The 19,741-nt window shown below is 38.7% G+C and overlaps 1 protein-coding gene across 1 annotated transcript in view; it reads left to right on the top strand.

Annotated features, from left to right (window-relative positions):
• The first annotated feature begins 1,215 nt into the window (after positions 1-1,215).
• Positions 1,216-19,741, top strand: part of SMU2 (RED family protein) — a 76,791-nt gene continuing 58,265 nt past the window's right edge. The window contains exons 1-3 of the mRNA XM_089811930.1: positions 1,216-1,475; positions 1,590-1,793; positions 1,892-1,972. Of these exons, the coding sequence (XP_089668056.1) occupies positions 1,612-1,793; positions 1,892-1,972 (263 nt within the window). The 5' untranslated portion in view covers positions 1,216-1,475; positions 1,590-1,611. The remainder of the gene's footprint in view (positions 1,476-1,589; positions 1,794-1,891; positions 1,973-19,741) is intronic.

The raw sequence follows: 19,741 nt of genomic DNA, 5'->3' as shown, positions 1-19,741 counted from the left end.
TAATAAGTTATTTAAGGAAACTTGATAGCATGGATAACCAATGTTGGCCCAAAATTGCAATGCAAGAGGACTTGGTTCACAGGAAGAAGACTTGGATGAAACAAAACATAAAGTAGTCGAGCACATGGAATATCAAGTTACAATCTTGAGTGTCCTACCAATAACACAAAAATAAAGAAGTTCGTTAGGAGAAAATATCAAACTGCCATGTGGTCTCTTAGCATGGGTCGAAAAAAGACATATTATATCAAAGTTTTCAATCCTTCTAAGGAGAATGGGGATCAAGCATATCTGGGGTCAACTATTAATAGTAAGGCTAGGATGTTAATTGCTTAGTTGAGGATTGGATCGCATCATCTCAAATATGAGATTGGTAGATGAGAGAAACCTAAAGAGGAGTGGGAGGAGACGATGTATAGATTCCACAAAAAATGGGTGGTTGAGATGGAATGTTACTTTCTTACTGATTGCAAGGCATATGAGGATATTCAGGCCCAATACAGGGTCATCTTAGGGGATCGCATAAGCTTACACAATTTGTTCTATGATAATAAGATACGACAGACTTCTGGTTTGATTGTCAAGATTCATAGGAGGAGGTTGGATCTAGAAAGGAATCAAGATTAATGCTTCTGATTTGTGGTCCCTTAGACCAATGGTCTTGTGGACGTCACTAAAATCCTTCATTCATTCATTCATAATTATCCCACTATTGTTGCATAGTTTCTAAAACAAATTTTCCAATTATATTGCTTGTGATTTAGTGTTTCAGTTTTAGAAATACTTGATTTTAAGACCATGTGTTTTTATGAATTAGAGTTTAATTTTTAGAGATTGTTATTAAAGAGAGATTTTTCTTTGGCAGACAATTCTTGAAGAGAATAATTTATGGATAGGGTTTTATTTATACAATTTAAAAAATTTCAGAGATCCTTCTTCAATGGAGTAATGTAGGGGTCTTATGAATTAGTGTTTATGAAAATCAAAATGAAGAGAATAATTTCTAGATAAGATTTTATTTATACAATTTTTTAAATTTCAAAAATCCTTCTTCCAAAAGATCTTATGAAATAGTAATTATGAAAATCGAAACTCCTATCAACTTATTGTTGAACTAAAAAAACATACATAGAACTATTAATTTCCCCTAATTAGTTCATAATTAACCTTTACATTATATTCTAAGATATATTTTCCATTGTACCCTGAAAAGCGATTTGCTAGTATAGATAATTTTTGAGAAATTCCCATTCAGCAACGAAGTGCAATGGCTAATACAACGATAGAACATCTGTTTGTATAACTGGTTTGCATTCGGTGAGGAAGTGGCTGTCATGCTTCGGAACCGCCCGAGGTCTCTCGTTTATACGCTTCGCCATTCAGCTTGTCTCATTTTCTGCTCGGTTGGAACCTTCTGAGTAGCTAGCCAAATCTTCGGTGAGGTCTCCATATCAAGCTTTAGAGTTGACCGCAAGGTGTTGCATTTCTCTCCTCTCTCCACCCTCTCAGCTTAATAATTAAGAAATTATATATTTTCCGTTGTTTGTCGGTTTGGATTGAGAAGCATTTAACTGGTTTTCTGTATGCAGAATCACATTCTGAGCAGAATAAATGGCAGTAGAGGACGATGTTCCAAGTTCGAACCCCCTGCCTCCTCCGCCTAGACCTCCTTACAAGAAAGATCATCATCACGCTAGCAATGGCGCGGCAAATCTATCCAATGCCGATTTCAGGCGAATTGTGCTCGAAACACCTCGCCGTGCGGATGAGCATTCCAAAGAACGTCCACGAGGGTAAAATGCTTTTTTCTTTAATTTTATCATTTCATTCCCCTAGAACTTTTATATGTCTTGCAGGGTTTTGACGCTCTAAATTCCCGGTCTCTGTGCAGACGGAGCACTAGACGAACGGATGAAGAGGATGCAGAAGGTGAAAAACAGTCTCATAAAAAGCACAAACCGAAACCTAAAGAGTAAGTTACAATTATTTTCCATTCTTTTCTTGAAATTATTAATAATAAGTGTTATCATTTTAAAGTTTTTTTGGGGTACCTGGTTAAGTTAGAGATAATTCTTCTTAGTATTCTTGATTTAGTTATTATTATTTTCAGTTGGGCAGTCGGAAGTGTGTACTCTCCTTTTATATTAATTGACAAAAAAATCTCATCATTGCATCCCGCACGAGCTTACCTGCACCAAGTATCAATTGCACCTAAGTAAACTAGCTACATAAAAAGCTCTTTGAAATCAAAAGGACCTCCTCCTCAGAGTTACTCAAAAAACAAAATCAAAAGCCCATAACAGATCTAAAATATTCCTTTTTAAACTGAGATTGGAGGGTCGTCTTACCATGGTCTTCAACCTTCATTAGAGATGGCTACTTTTCCGAATCATAGTCCAAAACTCTGAACTAATATCTGATGATTTGGTATAAGATTGACCAAATTTCATCACAGAATCCCCCATAGAGAGGGATTGCTTATCTTAGTTATAACGGAGGGCAAGGGGCAATCATTCCAGACCAGTCAAATTAGAAGGAATAATTGTCATCCTTGTCTGGGGACAGATAACTGATTGGAAAGTCTGGAAGTGTGCATTATTCTTCAATGGAGCAAGAAATACAACTTCTTGAAAAGATTAGCTGAATAAAAAGGCCGAGATTGGAATCCTGAGATTGGTTGAGACTTAAGCAAGGGAAAGGGCTTATCTGGAGAAGAGCATCTGAGTGGGGATGAGGGATCCTGAGAAGAAGTTTTAGGCTTTTAGAGAAGTCATGGAAGCTGAAAGATTGTCTGGGAAAAATACTTGAAGCCTTAAATCTGCCCCCTTACACTAAAAGGCCTTCTTTGAAACATTAAGACTTTTTGTCTGGGAAAAATACTTGAAGCCTTAAATCTGCCCCCTTACACTAAAAGGCCTTCTTTGAAGAATTAAGACTTTTTGCTGAGGGAGGATCCTTAGCACAAACTGTCATGCCCCTGCCACGAGGGGAAGACATCAACACACATAAAATTGTCTTATGCATAAGACTTCTTGATTTTCCAATCACAGAAGATGCTGACAGCAATGTTCATCCACAGAAATGCAGTGATCTACATTCTAGCGAACATGATATCAAATGTGTCACAGTGACAAATGTTGTTATAAAACCTTGATGAGGCGTAGTCATCTTTATTGCTATTGGATAGAGGCAAAGGAGTATATAATCAAGGGTCATCCCTTTTCCAAGAGGGATACCCGTGGGAAGAGACATGCCATTCCATCCAATTAGGAGATATATGTGCAGCATATCAATCTCCAAATAAGGGGCATTAATCGGGACAGAAATAAGTGCTTAATCAGCCATCAAACAGGAAGAGCAAATAACAAAGAAGATAACAATAGATTGTTAAATTAAGGAAGTCTGCTATTCAGAATATAGCCATCCCCGATCTAGCAAACATTGTGGTATGCAGGGATATATGTTTAATATGTATGCTTGATGTATGCAGCAGGATAATGTTAAATGCATAATTCCTTACTAATATAAACAATATTATGTATACAACAAATAATATATTTGATATATAACATCTTATATAGTAGATATAAGCAATAATGTGTAATATCTAGATTTCTAGTTTATTAATCAAATTGCAGCAATCAACCATGGCGAGCTGAGGGAGGAAATAAAAGGATGGTGGATGGCTGGCGGCTTGCTACATGAGGCCAAGGGGGCAAGGTGTATCCCGCCTTTGGGCTTGGATGGGATAGATGCTCCAGTCACCCTATTGTAGTTTCCCATCCAACCTCTAGGATAGGTGATTTCTGGAATGAATTCAAAGGAGTCTCTATCATAGGAGTGCGACCAAGGTGGGATGAATATGGAGGGCATTTACAAGCTTCCTCATTACAAACACCACCTCTTGAAGGATGGAAGGTGGAAGGCCACTTGAGGCCAAGAGTGATGGTACATACACTTTAGGGCATAGCATAAGGATTGCTTCGGGCACCCTATTATACCTCCTTATCCAAGCCCGTTTATGGTTGAACTCAAAAAATGAATTTTATATATTATATGTATATGATAAGATGATTATAAAAATATGTTCTTTAACCGTGGTAGTAATAGTTGATCTTATGATTTGTATCTTTAATAGATGTCTAACGTGATAGTAGAATTTGAACTAGGATTTATCTTTTTTTAGATTGTTTGAGTAAAATTATATCTCTAACTTTATTATGTTCCTTGTTTTTATTGAACTTGTAATTCAAGAGCAAAAATATATTGCAATCCAAAAAGGTGACATTAGTCATTAAAATTGGTATTAGAAATGATTGTGAATACATGTTCTTTAACCTTGGTAGTAATAATTGATCTTATGATTTGTATCTTCTATAATTGTCTAACATGATTGCAAGATTTGAACTAGGATTTAGCTTGCTTTTATATTCTTTGGGTAAAGTTATATCTCTAACTTTATTATGTTTAGGTGACATTGCAATTCATATTAGAGTGTCGTTCTTGTTTAAAGGATAAAAGACCAAAGTGCTCAAAGAACATTGGAAAGAGAAAAGAAGGAACTTACATCTACGGGTAACTTCACTCAACACAATACAACAAGTGAACACATGGGAAATGAATCGAGGGCCCTCATGGAACACAATGAGCATACAACTCAAGAAGCAAATGAGAGAACGCCTTGACTACTTCTCGAAGCTATACAAAATATGAACAATAATAATCCTAGACCCAACCAATTAAATGGGAAAGATGTCTACTCCAATTACACTAAAAATATCAATTCCTAGGGTAACTAGACCCTTCTTTATACCTAGAGAAAGGGAACTAGTGAAGATGAAAAAATTGATGAACCAAAGCATAACTTAGAGGACCTTGCCCAAACATATTCAAGGCTCAATCCTAGAACTAGGAGAAACTTCCCTTTTCGAGAATTGTGCAAGGAAGGATCAAGACTTAATGCTAGAAGGGCAAGGGGTCAACCTTACTAAATCTTACATCACAAAGTATCAAAATTAACCCTTCCAAATTTTGATGGGTTAAGGAAGGTCATTGCTCACTCATGGGTACAAAAGATAGATACATACTAATCTCTCAACCCCGTCATGGAGGAGGATGCTCTCAAATTCGCTGTCCTACACTTAGAGGGGTTTGCTCATGATTGGTGGCACCGTAATTTGATTTCAAGACCATCAAAACACAATATCTTGTGATAACTTCACCAACAAGCTCATTGAGGGATTTGTTCAAAAATAGTTAGAGTTATTTTAAAGAATTAACTTAGTTAAGGCAAGAAGGGACTTGTTGTGACTTTTTCACACCATTGCTCCATTGCAAATGGGGACCCACACTTTTGTGCTTTGGTAGATAGTGGTTTATCAGTTTTAGTTAGTATGGCAACATATTCCAAGTCTTGAAGGGTGAGTAAGGTAGAGGGTTGAACTAGTTTCAAATTGTAAAGACATGTCTAATTACAAGTCGCAATCTTGAATTCTTAATTGCAAGTCAGGGTCTTAGTGGCAAGTCTTGGCTTGCACTTGGAATTCCCAAATCAAGGTAAAAATCTTGGGCAAACATCTAAATCAAATTGAGTATTGATGAGAACCAAGGAGAGCAAGGGTAAGGTATGATTACTACTTGTTGCATTTCCAACACTTAGCATAATTTAGAGATCAAACTTTGACATTGACCTCAAAGATGATTAGATCTCCACTCGATGGAGCCCCATCCACCCCTTATTTCTACTTAGCCTTGAGAGGAGATTTAAATGATGAATGGTGATATTACCCTTTGACATCAATGTGTAATGTCCCCGTCATAAAATAAATGTATTTAATTAAACTTTGAAACAGGTTGATTGATTTAATTTATCTTGGACCCATTTTATTTTGTCTTTGTAGTTTGTGTCACTGTCGGCTATCTTTGTACACCCTTGGAATGTTCTTTTGACGGGTATTTAAGCATGGTTGTAGGTAGTCTGTAGGTATGCTTTGGATTATATTTTCTGTGTACTGCAGATTCCTGTTGGAGTTTGGAATTGTTCACCATTTTGGAAGTGAAAGATCTTCCCTATTTGGCTCGTGCAGTTTCAGTGGGATTCAACCCTCACCCTATTCCGTTGTTGCATGTATTACTTGAATTGAATTTGGCAAGTTGGAGTATCTTTGGTAATTATTATTCGCATCTAAATCTCCATTATTGTGGATTTTTCTATGGTGTACTGTGTATGAACCACGATTACATTCTGTGTTGGATTCGGGTTCCTATCCCCCTTTCTTCGTACTGTCTTTTCTCACAGCTTTCACCGTACATACATCTCGACTTACCCATCATTCTGTATTGAGATACGTCTTTTGCATCACTGTACGACCCTACTATAGTCACCGTACGGTTTGCTTTAAGACACCGTACAACCATCTCTAATCCACTGTACAGCTTGCTCTAATTCAACCGTACGGCCTTACTGGCACAACGTACAACATTCTAAATTTCAGCTGTAGTTGCGCAGCACGGGTAGTGGCCACACAGCCACACAGCATGGGTAGTAGTCACGTAGCGTGTATAGTGGCCGTGTAGCACAGGTAGTAGTCGCGCAGCACGGGCTGTGACCGCGCAACACGGGAGCATCTTCGGAACCGTTCGAGAAAGTGGTCGTGCAACATGGGTAGTGGCCGCTTAGCACGGGCAGTAGTCGCGTAGCACAGGTAGCGGCCGTGCAATATGGGTAGTAGTCGCGTAGCACAGGAAAGTGACTGCACAGCACAGGAGCATCTCCGAAACTGTTCGGGAACATTACAGTGGTATCAGAGCCTTTGATCTTGCCTGCCTGTGGAAGTGAATGCAAGTTTATACTCAGAGGAGAAGACGAAATAACCCTATTGATATAATGGTAGATCATTAGGATCCTACGACAGAACTCATGGATCTTTTAAGAGAGCTGAACAGAAATCAAAGGCAAATCAATGAAACCCAAAGGCTTATGCAGGAAACTCTACAAAAATTGGCCGAGGGAAAGACAATAGGAGAACAAAATGGGCATAGCGATGATTTTGTTTCAGGAAGGACAAACTTTCAACCCTCTCGCTCTCGATCCTCGATACCTATCTTCCTTCCAAGGACGGAGGCACCAAACAAAGGAAGAAAGCCCACTTTTGAGGAAATGCAAGAAAAACTTCAAGAAGATTGGCGGAATGCAAATATGGAAGGTGATATATCTTATAGAGACTATGTTGATCTAAGAATGAGATATTTTGGTGGAGGAAATCGCAGTTATTTTATTGATGATCTCAGGAGAAAGATCGGAAAGGTAAACTTATCGTCATTTGATGGATCTGGAGTCATTACCGCACAATCATGGGTCCTAAAGGCAGATACCTATTTCCAACTCAATCCAATGCTCGAAGAGGAAGCAATCAAGTTCGCAGCACTTCATCTAGAAGGAGTGGCACACGAGTGGTGGCATCATGGACTGGTCACTCTCGGACACAACCAAGTGATCTCTTATATTGAGTTCACTGAGAGACTCATTAATCGCTTCGACGGGAAGGATCCTGAGCTAAACTTCAAAGATCTGGCTGAGTTAAAGCAAACGGGCACAGCAGACAACTACGTCATTGAGTTCCAAAGGCTGTCAGTCTTAGTCACAAACATCTCTGAAAGATGTCGGATTGTGTTATTCATGGATGGGTTGAGAGAGCCTTTAAGAGGCTGGATCAAAGGGTTCAACCCGTGTACACTCAACGAAGCTATTAAGAAGGTACGTGACATGGCCGCATTTTCCTCTAAAACTCAAGCAGTTACACCAACACCATCCCCACAAGAAGACAAAGACAAGGAGCCAATTTAGAAAAAACCTCAGTCTGATGAAGATTCTCGGCAAGAGCTCAAGGGGAAAAAGCTCTGTTTCACATGCAAAGAACCATGGGGTCCTGCCTCGGGAAGGGAAAGATTCACTACATTGAGGTGATGCTCGACGACGACAAAGAACAAACACTTGCAGCGACTGACGAAGAAATTACCCAGTAGGAGAGAATAAATGCCCTGATACAAAAAGGGGTTCCATTGGTACCCTCGCTACACCAACTGGAGGTGGTATCTTCAGAGTTCGCGGCACACTTTACGGAAAACGAGTCCCAATCATGATTGATAGTGGTGCCACACTCGATTTCATCAATTCATCTTTGGTCACTAGTAAGGGCCTGTGCACAGTTGAGCATGGAGGACTTGAGGTTAAGCTTGCAGGAGGAACCTTGTTACCTTGCACTCATGTGATTCCATGGCTACAAATTTCCATGGGAAACTATACCCTCGCAGATGATTTCTTTGTCATAGATTTGGTTGATACTGATATCATTTTGGGCATCCAATGGTTGGAAACTCTTGACCAGTACACTCAAAGTTTCAAAAGGATGGACTTTTCATTTGAGACGGATGGCAAGAAGGTGTTGCTAAGAGGAATGTCAAACAAAGGATCAAGGGAAGTCACGATCGATAAGATGGAGGCAATTTTTAAATAGGATTTGGCCCTAGACACTGCAAGTAAAAATTAGATAGTCAACACCTCCTCGCATCTCGTGGATAATTGGCGGGCCCATCTATTGGCCGAGTATTCCAAGAACACTTTTGCATGTAAGTTGATGGATGGTTGTGTACGCGATGAAAGATACAAAGTTATTGATGATATCATTTACTTCGATGGGAAGATCTACTTAGTACCTGACTCGTAATTGAAGGAGTTGATTACGGAAGGTTTAGAACCGAGTTTGCATTTGCTTGAGGACAAGCAATTTTTGGGACGGGAGGACTGTAATGTCCCCATCATAAAGTAAATATATTTAATTAAACTTTGTAGCGGGCCGATTGATTTAATTTATCTCGGACCCATTTTATTTTGTCTTCGTAGTTTGTGTCGCCGTTGGCTATTTTTGTACACCCTCGGAATGGTCTCCCAATGGGTATTTAAGCACGGCTGTAGGTAGTCTGTAGGTATGCTTTGGATTATATTTTCTCTGTACTACGGATTCCTATTGGAGTTCGGAATTGTTCACCATTTCGGAAGTGAAAGATCTTCCCTATTTGGCTTGTGCGGTTTCGGTGGGATTCAACCCTCACCCTATTTCGTTGTTGCATGTATTACTTGGATCGGATCTGGCAAGGTGGAGTATCTTTGGTAATTATTAGTCGCATCTAAGTCTTTATTATTGTGGATTTTTCTATGGTGTACTGTGTATGAACCACAATTACATTCTGTGTTGGATTCGGGTTCCTATTCACCTTTCTCCATATTGTCCTTCCTCACAACTTTCACCGTACATACACCTTGACTTACCCATCATTCCGTACTGAGATACATCTTTTGCATCACAGTACGACCCTACTACAGTCACCGTATGGTCTGCTTCAAGACACCGTACGACCATCTCCAATCCACCGTATGGCTTGCTCTAATTCAAACATACGGCCTTCCTGGCACAATGTATGACATTCTAAATTTGAGCCGTAGTCACGCAACACTGGTAGTGGCCGTGCAACACGGGCAGTAGTCATGTAGCACGGGTAGTCGCCGCATAGCACAGGCAGTAGTCGCGCAGCATGAGTATTGGCTGCGCAGCACGGGCTGTGATCGTGCATCATGGGAGCATCTCCGGAACTGTTCGGGAAAGTGGCCGCAGAGCATGGGTAGTGGCCGTGCAACACGGGAAGTAGTCGTGCAGCACAGGTAGCGGCCGCACAACACGGGTAGTAGTCGTGCAGCATGGGAGCATCTCCGAAACTGTTCGGGAACATTACACAATGGGGGCAAGGGGAGGATGGTTTTGGAAACAAGTGAATTTTTGAAGACATCTTAGGAGACCTTTGAATAAATAGCTCCAATTATTAGAGAAAAAAAGTGATGCCAACTTCAAATGCAAGAGCCCCACTACACTCTAATTCTCAGCTTGGATTCAATTCAAGACCAAGAAGGCTTCTTTTTCCACCAAGCACTTAATTTGGAGCACAAAATCATACTGTTTTTTGCTCAACCTGTAAGGGGAGCCAACAATTGCAACATTTTACTTTGCATGAATAGAGTACAAAGAGTTCCAAGATTCCACCAAGGTCAAATTTAGCCCAATGAATCTCATTTTTCTGCTTAAGCTTGGATACAACAACTAAAAACTTGTGAGAGTCTGATTAATGTTGCGAGATTGAGCCCAAGACTTGCCAAATTTCTGCCTAACATCTCATGTGAAATGTAAAGTGCAAAGTGGAAATTCGAAGAGCCAATGATACATTCAATCTGATTGGAGAAATTGATAAACCAATTGCAAGACTAAACCTACAGACTTGGACAATCCCTTCTAAAGTCGGGTCAAATCCCGACCATGGCTTAGATGGGTGTTTAAACTTGTGATCTCCGCCTTGTATTGTTAGAAGGGGTTGTCGAAATAAAGATCAAACTTGTGTTGGTGCATTTGAAACATGTATTCAAGTGTTATCATAAACAAATTCGGGCAAATTTATAGTGAAATTCAAGTGCCTACCATCAAGTCTGAATTGATCAAGGAAAGAAACCAAGCATTGAGAGGAACATGGATTTTTTCAAGTTGCAACCTTGAATTGTTGTAGAAATGTAAATCAGAAACTGACCTTGCCTTGGTTAGTGGTGTCCAAGGGGAGGTCTGAATTTAACCTCACCTGCTTGTCCAAGGTCCTTAAGATTTCTCCCCAGTCGTTAGACAAGTTGTCAAGCCCTAAATCAATATGTAAGCTTTTGAGAGATGAAAATTCAATGACATGATGGAGAAATCTGGGCGGATGACAAAAGAATTTAAATGTTTGAAATCAAATCTGAGTGTTGTGAACGACAAAATAAGCAATCAAGGGAGAAATCTGTCTAGAGAAAGGAAAAGATGTACTGGCAAATGAATGAAATCAAACAAGTGTGAAAATTGAGCAATAGGGTGGAAAAATCAAATTGCAAATTCTAAAATCTTGAATGAATGAAGGGACATTGATATAGTTTGAAGTGAGTTACCTTAGGAATTGTTGGCTAAAAGTTTTGTAAGTCATTGTGACCACAACTTGCAAAACTATGACTTTAGGCAATGTCTCATGAGATTTTTCTCTCATCTCAACAACAGGGAATGCTCTCTTCTTACCGAGGTGGCACCAATAAAATCATAATTGAAATTACAAAAAATGGTGGTTTTCTTAATGTATTTCTCTTTTTTAAAGAACGATTACACAAGCAACTTATGAACAACACTAAAACTTTACAAAAAATGCCTATTGCTATGATACTATCAATGGCTTGTGAGTTTGAGTGCTGTTCTTAAGTTTATTGCATAATCGTTTAAAAAAAAGAGGAATAGCTTAAGAGAACCACCCATTTATGTAATTTCAATAAAGTTTCTATTATAGCCACCTGCGTTAAGAAGGGGGCCTCCCTTATTGCTGAGAGGAGAGAGAAATTTCATGAGGCGTTGCCTAAAGTTACGGTTTTGCAAGTTGTGGTCATAGTGATTGATAAATCTTTTAGCCAAAACTTTTGGCAACTCTACTAGTCTGACTTCCGTGAAGAGATCAATGACTTGATCACTTTACTCAATAGGTTTGGGGGCTGTAGGGAGTCCAGTGTTTTTGAATTGTGGATGTATAAATTCATATCTTTGATTGTAAGATCATGATCAAAAGAAAAGATCTTCTAGGGTGAGTTGATTAGTGATATACTTTGTGAGCAACTGTCCCAAGTCACCAATACTCTCACTTTCTACGTGAATTCATACCTAGTTTACATTACAACTTCTTTGGGGTCCTCTTCTGGTCTCTCGACCAAGGGTGACAGATTATTAGTACCAATTTGGGACTACAATGAGTAGTTAACCCTGAGACCAAGCAGAGTTCACTACAAAGGGTCCAAGATGCTGTCTTTGGGCATTTCATGTGCCTGTTTGATAAAGAGCTTCCAAAAAAGCGTGCGTCAGGTGGAGCTTGGCGGAAAGTGAATGAATTTGGTTGCTTGTTTCTTCATTTTCCTAATTTTACTTACCTGAGGGTTGGCTATTTGTTAGGTGAGCTCTACAAACTTCCTTATTACCCCACGGACAAGATCATCTTGATGGAAATTGCAAGATAGCTCATGGCTGTTCAAGCGTACTAGTCTACTCTACATAGGCCTAGGGTGAGGATTTCTTCACATAGACCACTTCAAATTAAAGGATACTCTTTGACTTCTATTCCTAAGGCTAAGTACATGGAGAGAGAACTTAAAGCAATAACGCTCAAGAAGTTCATGTCTAGAAGCTACTTCGACTACCGAGGTATGAATAATAAAATGAAAAGAAGCTTTGTATACATTCATCATCTTGAGGATATTTGAATCCGCATGTGCACTGAGATTGAGATTAGAAAGATGCACTATTGTAGACTAACTTTGAGGCATATTGTAGAGTTCGATCTGGTTAAGATCTTGATGGTGTTTAGGTTGATGATGATATCTTGGATCTCGATTACCGTAAGCATTGAGTTGAGAGCCTGCCTATTTTGCCACCTTCTTGGTTGATAAAAGAAAGTACATCTATCTAGGATATATTTCATCCTATCTTAGCCAACATCAACATATGGCTAAAGAAAAGAGCCCTAAGCTGTATCGTGATTAGGCTAGGAAAAGACTTTGTTCCTGCTGGTCCAATCAGAATAAAATCAGAAATCAGGGGAAAAGGGAAGGATGGTGCTTCTACATCAAGGATCCTGAAGCTCATTATCAAAGGTGGCAAGGCCACAGTAAAAGTACCTGAGACATTTGTCACAACAGAGCCTAAGATAATTCAAATTGTGGCCAATGAAGACGAGTTGTAGGAGGAATCTATTCCTTAGATATCTCGTGCCGTGGATACATCTGTGATGCCTACATGGTAGAGTTTGCGTCAGTGTCCGATGTGGCTCCTATATCTCCGCTTGATACTGTTGTGGATTCCTTTCCCACAATGCATGTTTCTACAGTGTATCCTCCAACAGAGACATCTGCGATGCCTATTTCTTTGGCTGCTTTGGCATTCACTTTAAAAGATCATTTTGACAACTTGGAGAACGTATTTGTTGCATATTCTTCTTTTCCCATTCTGTTAGATGTATCTATGACACTCCTTGATACCTTTGTTGCACAATTTGAGCAATTCATGGTTGACGCTTCACAGAGTAATCAAGCACTGGTGCCTTTTCAAACTGAGATTCCATCCATAGTCGTGACAATTGTGCAATTAGAGTATATTTCAAAGATAATAGTTGATTAGAATGAGGTCAAGTATTCTGAAGTTGTTGAGCCATTAGTTGACAAACCACTGGAAGAACTTTAAGCTTCCAATTTACAAGTTCACAAAAATTGAACTTGGTAAGAAGATGCGATTTGCTTACCAACAAGATGAATATGATGCAGTGGCATTGCTCTCAAGGAAGAATGATCAACTGTGGGAACAAAATAATCAGCTCAAGGAGGAAAATGCTTGCCTACTCGAGATAATTCAAACTATGACCAACTCTTCACAACGAGTTGATCCCATCACTTCTTCTATTCTAGATGAGTTGATATGATATGTAGAACATATTGGACACAGGCGAAGGCTATAGATTATTGGGGCAGCCAGATGGAGTCACATGGTGTGCAGGCGACAAGGATATATTTAAGGTGTTAAAGCATGTTTGGAAAATTATCACCAAGTTGAGTGAGCTCCTCGCATCATTCAACCAATAGTTGAAGGTTTTGGATGAAGACTTGAGCGTTTGGAGAAAGATGCTTGATGTTGACCTAGATGCATCATGTGAGTATGGAGTCATTTCCTCTCAAGAGATGTATTTCGAGTATCTAGAATTAATGATCAACAAGTAATGCATCATTAAAGAACTAGTAACAAAGGTACAAGTAGATGTGGACTCGTGCAAGTAACAAGATTGCATGGTTAGCAATGGTTTTGAGAAATTGACATGCAAAGTAGTAACTGAGAATGGCCAGTTGTTTGCAGAACATAATATTATTTCAGAGACTATGAAAGTGTTTCCGCTAGAGCTTGGGATGGATAACTTTGATTTTAGCTCCATTGATAAAATGACAAGCTGTAAGGTCTCATTGAATTGTCTTTAGGTCAATATTGGTGGGTCCAACAACGCCATTTCCAAGAGTGCAAGTACAGTTCTCAAAATGATTGTCATTGTACAACACACAGGTGCACTCAACCTTATAGTTGTACACAAGTTTCTTTGCAAGTTCGAGGCTTTTATTAATGCTCTCCGAAGATAACCTTTAAGTGTCACAACCACATACTCATTAATTAGAATGATCCAACTACATAAAGGACCTCATCACTTCTTGAAGATCAAGTCAAGATAAAATTCAGGCGATTCAAGACGAAGAACTTCAGAGGATTGAGAAAACTCAGGAAGATGAAGCAATTTGGGAATATGAGTCTTAACAATTAATTGAAGGCTTAATACTGTTTAGTATCAAGAGACATCTCTCCATTACAATGAATTGTTGTAGTTCACAAGATAAACTTGTTGTGGTAGTGCCATTTCATCTTCAATTAATTAGAGGATTCCGGTTTCGAGTGTCCAAGATAATCCAATTATGTTGGCATTTAGAGTGTATTTAATGTCTTCACTTAACAAATTTTCTCATCGGTCTATCAAAACAATGCAATTTTCTGATTGGCCCATGAATTGGTGCCATATGGCAATTGAATAAGCATTTAATGTTTGTAGCTGGTAATTGTGTTGGGGCTATGTTGGAATAATCTTGGCCATTAATCTCAAGTTAATCTTGGCCATTCATTGTAAATGAAGCAATTATATAAGGCTTGTTTTAACCATTTGTAAAGAGAGACTTGGAGAAATTGTTGCTATAATAGTGCCAAAGCAATTTCTGATTTATTGTTGTTATTAGGGTGGATTTCTTATGTTATTTTGGAGTATTGCATGGTTTCTACATTTCCTCACTTAGAATAGGATTTGTTTATGTTGAGTAATAAAAATTAAATTAGTTGAGTAGATGAATAGAAGATATTGTTGTTGGTGAATTAAGGTGAAAATTATGTCCACAACTTCTGGTATTTGGTGAAAGGTTGGTTTGAACTTATTGCAAGCACTAAACTTCAATTGGAGATGTTTATTGGATTGTGCCATCATGGGGTATTTGAATGAGTGTTGACAAAATAGAAATTAACCATGCATTCTTAGAAGTTATGCACCCTTGCATAGTCAATTTGGCAAAGCAAGGACTAGTTTAGTTTTGCCTCATTTTCAATGATCTCTTGCATTGTTAAAGTTTGCTTTGATTCCTAAACCCTCATCATTTTGCACCTTGCTCTATTAGAAGTAGTTGATGAGCTCAAATTGTCAGATCATGCAAATTTGTAAAGTTGATAGATTGTCCATTGAATGAATAACATAAGTCACCACGTGGTTACCGATAAACCACATATAACACTAAGTAGTGTCCAACAAGAATAGGAACCTTGGAGGTGCCTCTATGATCTTTTTTGCAATCTTGATTCTTAGCATATGTGGTGTCTTAGCTCAAGAGAGGATTTGATATTTGGTGTTTTATCTTGGAATACTAAGTGTTTCATTGTGCACATTGGAGTGGTTACATAACTTACGTCAACAAGACTGTGGATGATTGTGTGACAAATTTCATAAAGCTTTGTCATTTTTCGTAATAACCAAAAAGAGATTCACATACCTATTTTTAGAAGGACTATTGGAATCTATTCAGGGTCTCGTAGACACCTTTGATCCTATTATCCTCAAAGATGCAATCTTGAAAGCCTTACATCTTGATACTACCAAAACAAAGGAAAAGGGTTACTATAAAATAGTGTCATCAAAAGATAAACATGACAAGCATAAAATAACACTTTCTTACCAAAGATGTCAGAGACCAAAGATGTCAGAGAAGAATCTTGAAGGCAAAATCTATGCGTCGATTACAAGGCAAGATGGGAGTGTGGACATGTTTTTAAGCAAAAGGAAAATCAAGAGAAGAATTTGTTTTATAAGTGCAAAGGTCCATTGAAGCTTGGACATATTTGCAACCTAAAGGATGTTAAAAGAAGAAAAACTTGTGTAACAAGTGCAAAGAAAAATGGGAACTAGGGAATGTATGTGCGAAAACAAGCTAGACACACAACGTAGTGGAACCTTTTGACAAGGAAGCATGGGAGTAAGGAAAGGAGTACCTTAATAAGAGAAGGAAGTGCACTAAAGAAGAACAAGCAACCATAGCCGTTATCTCAAGTGTATCCGAACATAAACCCTTCCAAATTTGAAGCATAAAAGGGAAAAAAAATCACTCTTGTGGATAGTGGAGCAACTCATAATTTTATTGACGATCTTGACTAGTCACTAGAAAGAAAATAGAAACAACAGATTTTAAGGGCTTTAAAGCTGCCTTGCCCAATGTATCTATTGTTCTATGCACCAAGATAATTCCACAACTAAAGATCACTTTGGGAAATCATCCCATCCAAGAAGATTTCTATGTTGTAAAATAAATGCCAATTTGTTCTTGGGCACCCCATGTTCGCACTACTTGGGGAGTATTTCCCTAGATTCCCAAAATTAGGATTGTGTTTCAAATCTGATGGACAAGTCCTTTAGGAGGGCTATCCAATGGTTCACCAAGAATTGTTTCATTCGAGAAGGTGGAAAGGAGTTGTGCACATGGTCAAGGGGATTGGGCTGCCCAATGTATGAGCCTTGGAAATCCTTTTTCCAAGGCAAAGGTATTTACATTGATATAAAACCAATCTTAAAAAGACACAAGCAGGCATTTGATAACATTCCTCTAGGTCTTCCTTTGAAGAGAGGCTTTGAGCACACTGTTGAATTGGAGGAAGGTGCAAAACCAATGATCACCATGCCCTACCTCCATCCACGAAAATATAAGGAAGAAATTGAGAAAGCTGTAAAGTAGTTGTTGGAGATGGGACACATCCAACCTAGCTCTAGCCCTTTTGCCTGTTGCTAGCAAAAAAGGATGGGAACATGAGAATGTGTATTGACTATAGAGCACTCAACAAAAAGACCATAAAAAACTAATACTCCATCCCTAGGGTTGATGAACTAATTGACAAACTAAATGAAGCAACTATGGAAATTTCTTTTTTTATTGATGATATCTTAATCTATACTAGAACTTAAGAGGAACATTTAAGAGATAGATGAAGTTTTGGAAATGCTCGAACAACAATCTTTATTTCCTAAAATATCCAGGTGTGAATTTGAGATGGAGAAAACTGTATACCTAGAGCGCAAAATCAGTGCTCAAGGGGTAAGTGTGCACGGGGAGAAGATTGAAGCAATAAGAAACAGGCAAAATCAAGAACCTTAACAAACTTAAGGTTTATTTTCGGGGTTTTGTCAAAGGCTTTTCAAAATTAGGAGCCCCACTAATTGACTTAATGAAGAAGGGTGCTTTCACTTTAGAATGAAAAGGTAGAGGAAGCATTTGTGAGATTAAAGGAAGCCATGAGTTCCTTTCCTGCCCTAGCAATCCCAAACTTTTCTTCCCCATTTGAGTTAGAATGTGATGCTTTTGCGAAAGACATTGGAGATGTATTAATGCAAAACAAACATCTTATAGCCTTTGAAAGTGTAACATCGCCTTTTTCCCAGTCTTACCTAACAACCGCCATATCATTGAACATAATTACTTTTCCATATTCATGAGCATGAGAAGATAGTTATAACACCTATTTTACAGGTTCATATAGACGAGTTTAACGATTATAATCAATGAGTTTTACTTTCTGGATTTGATTGTGTAGAGTTTTTTTACCATCAACTTTTCGGATCATACTACATGATCCATCATTAGGATGTAGGAGAACATGAAGAACATAAAATGATTATAATCAATTTAGCTGAAATATCTTAACTAACAATTGAAGGAGTATTCTATCAAAAAAAATGATGAATGTAACTGTCATTGTAACCATCTGTGACCTTTCATAATTACATGAACACAACTTTACAACTACATTACATATTTAGATGGAAGAGAACCAACAGCTATAACTGAATAATTGAGAAGAAAATAACTGATTAAACAATATTAACCATCTAACATATCTTCAACTTGAAATTGTATTTTTATAAAAGCAAATTACCCATTATTAGAAGATATTTTGAATGCATATCATAACTCTGTCTTGTGCAAGTCTTGGCACCTGGTGGAGAGGAGAAACATTGCCATGGGCTTAACCTCCCAACCGCAGAGCCTTAAGTATCCCCACACAATCTCTACTAAGAAAGGCACTCCCTACCTTGGGATTAGGCTTGGGACACCACTGTCCAGCACAATTAGAATCCCCACATGCAGGGGAACTATGATTCTGCACAAACGGAACCATCCGGTGTAGTTTCAACAGTTTACTATCTCAACTAGACCCGAAACTTTCCTATGGAACTCCCGAGCCAACAATTATGGCATGGCCCTACTATTCTAATTATATTGAGCATCCTAGTGTTAGAGTATCAACCCACCGCTCGACTAGACAACAAGACCTATGTAGTGGACTACCATGAGCTAACTCAGTCTAAAACTCTTTTTATTACTTATTTGTTACTAATTGTTCTTTCTCTTATCATGTAGGGATATACTTGTGGTTCAATGAATATCAATTCACACCCTTCATCTTGATCGTGCTGGTCTTCTTGGATGAATGTTTGGGGTGATTGCCTAACATTATATATTTACAGGCTACAACCAATGCATTCTGTCCGACTTGGGCCTATGGCTTCACAAAAGATTCATAATACTTGACTTTCATAAGAGTGTTTAAACATTATATATTCAAAGCCAATGCATTTTGCCTGACTTGGGCTTAGGGCTTCACAAAAGATTCATGTTACTTGTGAATTATTTACTGGTTCTTCTTGAGAGTCCGTCTCTTATCTCAGAGACATAAAAAATGCCTTTGTATAAGTTTACCTTGAAATGAATTCTTTCTAAACAAAGTTCTAATAAGAAATCAATATTTTGATTATAATTTACTCTTCTGGGTTGTTGATTCTGAATGGTTTATCCTTCCTTCCTGGATCAGATCTTTTTATTTGCTGGCCACATTGTGGTGGTGCGAGTGTTGTGGACTATGTCATTTTCTCTCATTCCTTCATTTCTTCCATTCGCAGTTTCACCATTTCTCGTCTCCGCTTAGCGGATCCTGCTCTTCATAGCATTTCTGTTTGCGTTTTACCCCATCCGTCCCCACCTTCGCTCAGCCCTACCCGCTTTCATTACCTCAAGAGTGATGGTTAGCTTTTTGTGTATCACCTTAGGAGATTTCTGTCACCCGCTAGCTTTAATGAGTCGCTTGCTGCCTCTGACATGTTTGATTTTCTTGCCTCTGTCATCTGGGATTTCGCTCTCCTTTCTATTCTCCATCGTTCCCCTCCCTCTCTCAGAGCTAAGCGTCGAAATACCTGTCCAATGAATAAATGGCTTGATGCTGATTTGCAAAGCTTTCCATTGCTCTGTTCGTATCACCTTTGAGGCTCAGTCTCCTGCCTTCACCCATCTGTGCCTTTTGTACCTTCGCTTTCTTCGTCATAAGAAATGTTCCTTTGCCTCCATTCAGTGTAGAACCCTTTGCTCCACGCTTATTCAGAACCCCCAGATCTTTTGGCATACCCTTTTCCCTCATTGCTCCCCCCGTCCTTCACTCTCGACTACCGCTCTCTCACCTCCCATATCACTACGCTTTAC

Source organism: Cupressus sempervirens, chromosome 11 (assembly GCF_028749045.1).
Source record: "Cupressus sempervirens isolate cs-2001-9-10 chromosome 11, ASM2874904v1, whole genome shotgun sequence".
NCBI classification, from domain to species: Eukaryota; Viridiplantae; Streptophyta; class Pinopsida; order Cupressales; family Cupressaceae; genus Cupressus; species Cupressus sempervirens.
This window is presented reverse-complemented; position numbering and strand designations above follow the sequence as displayed.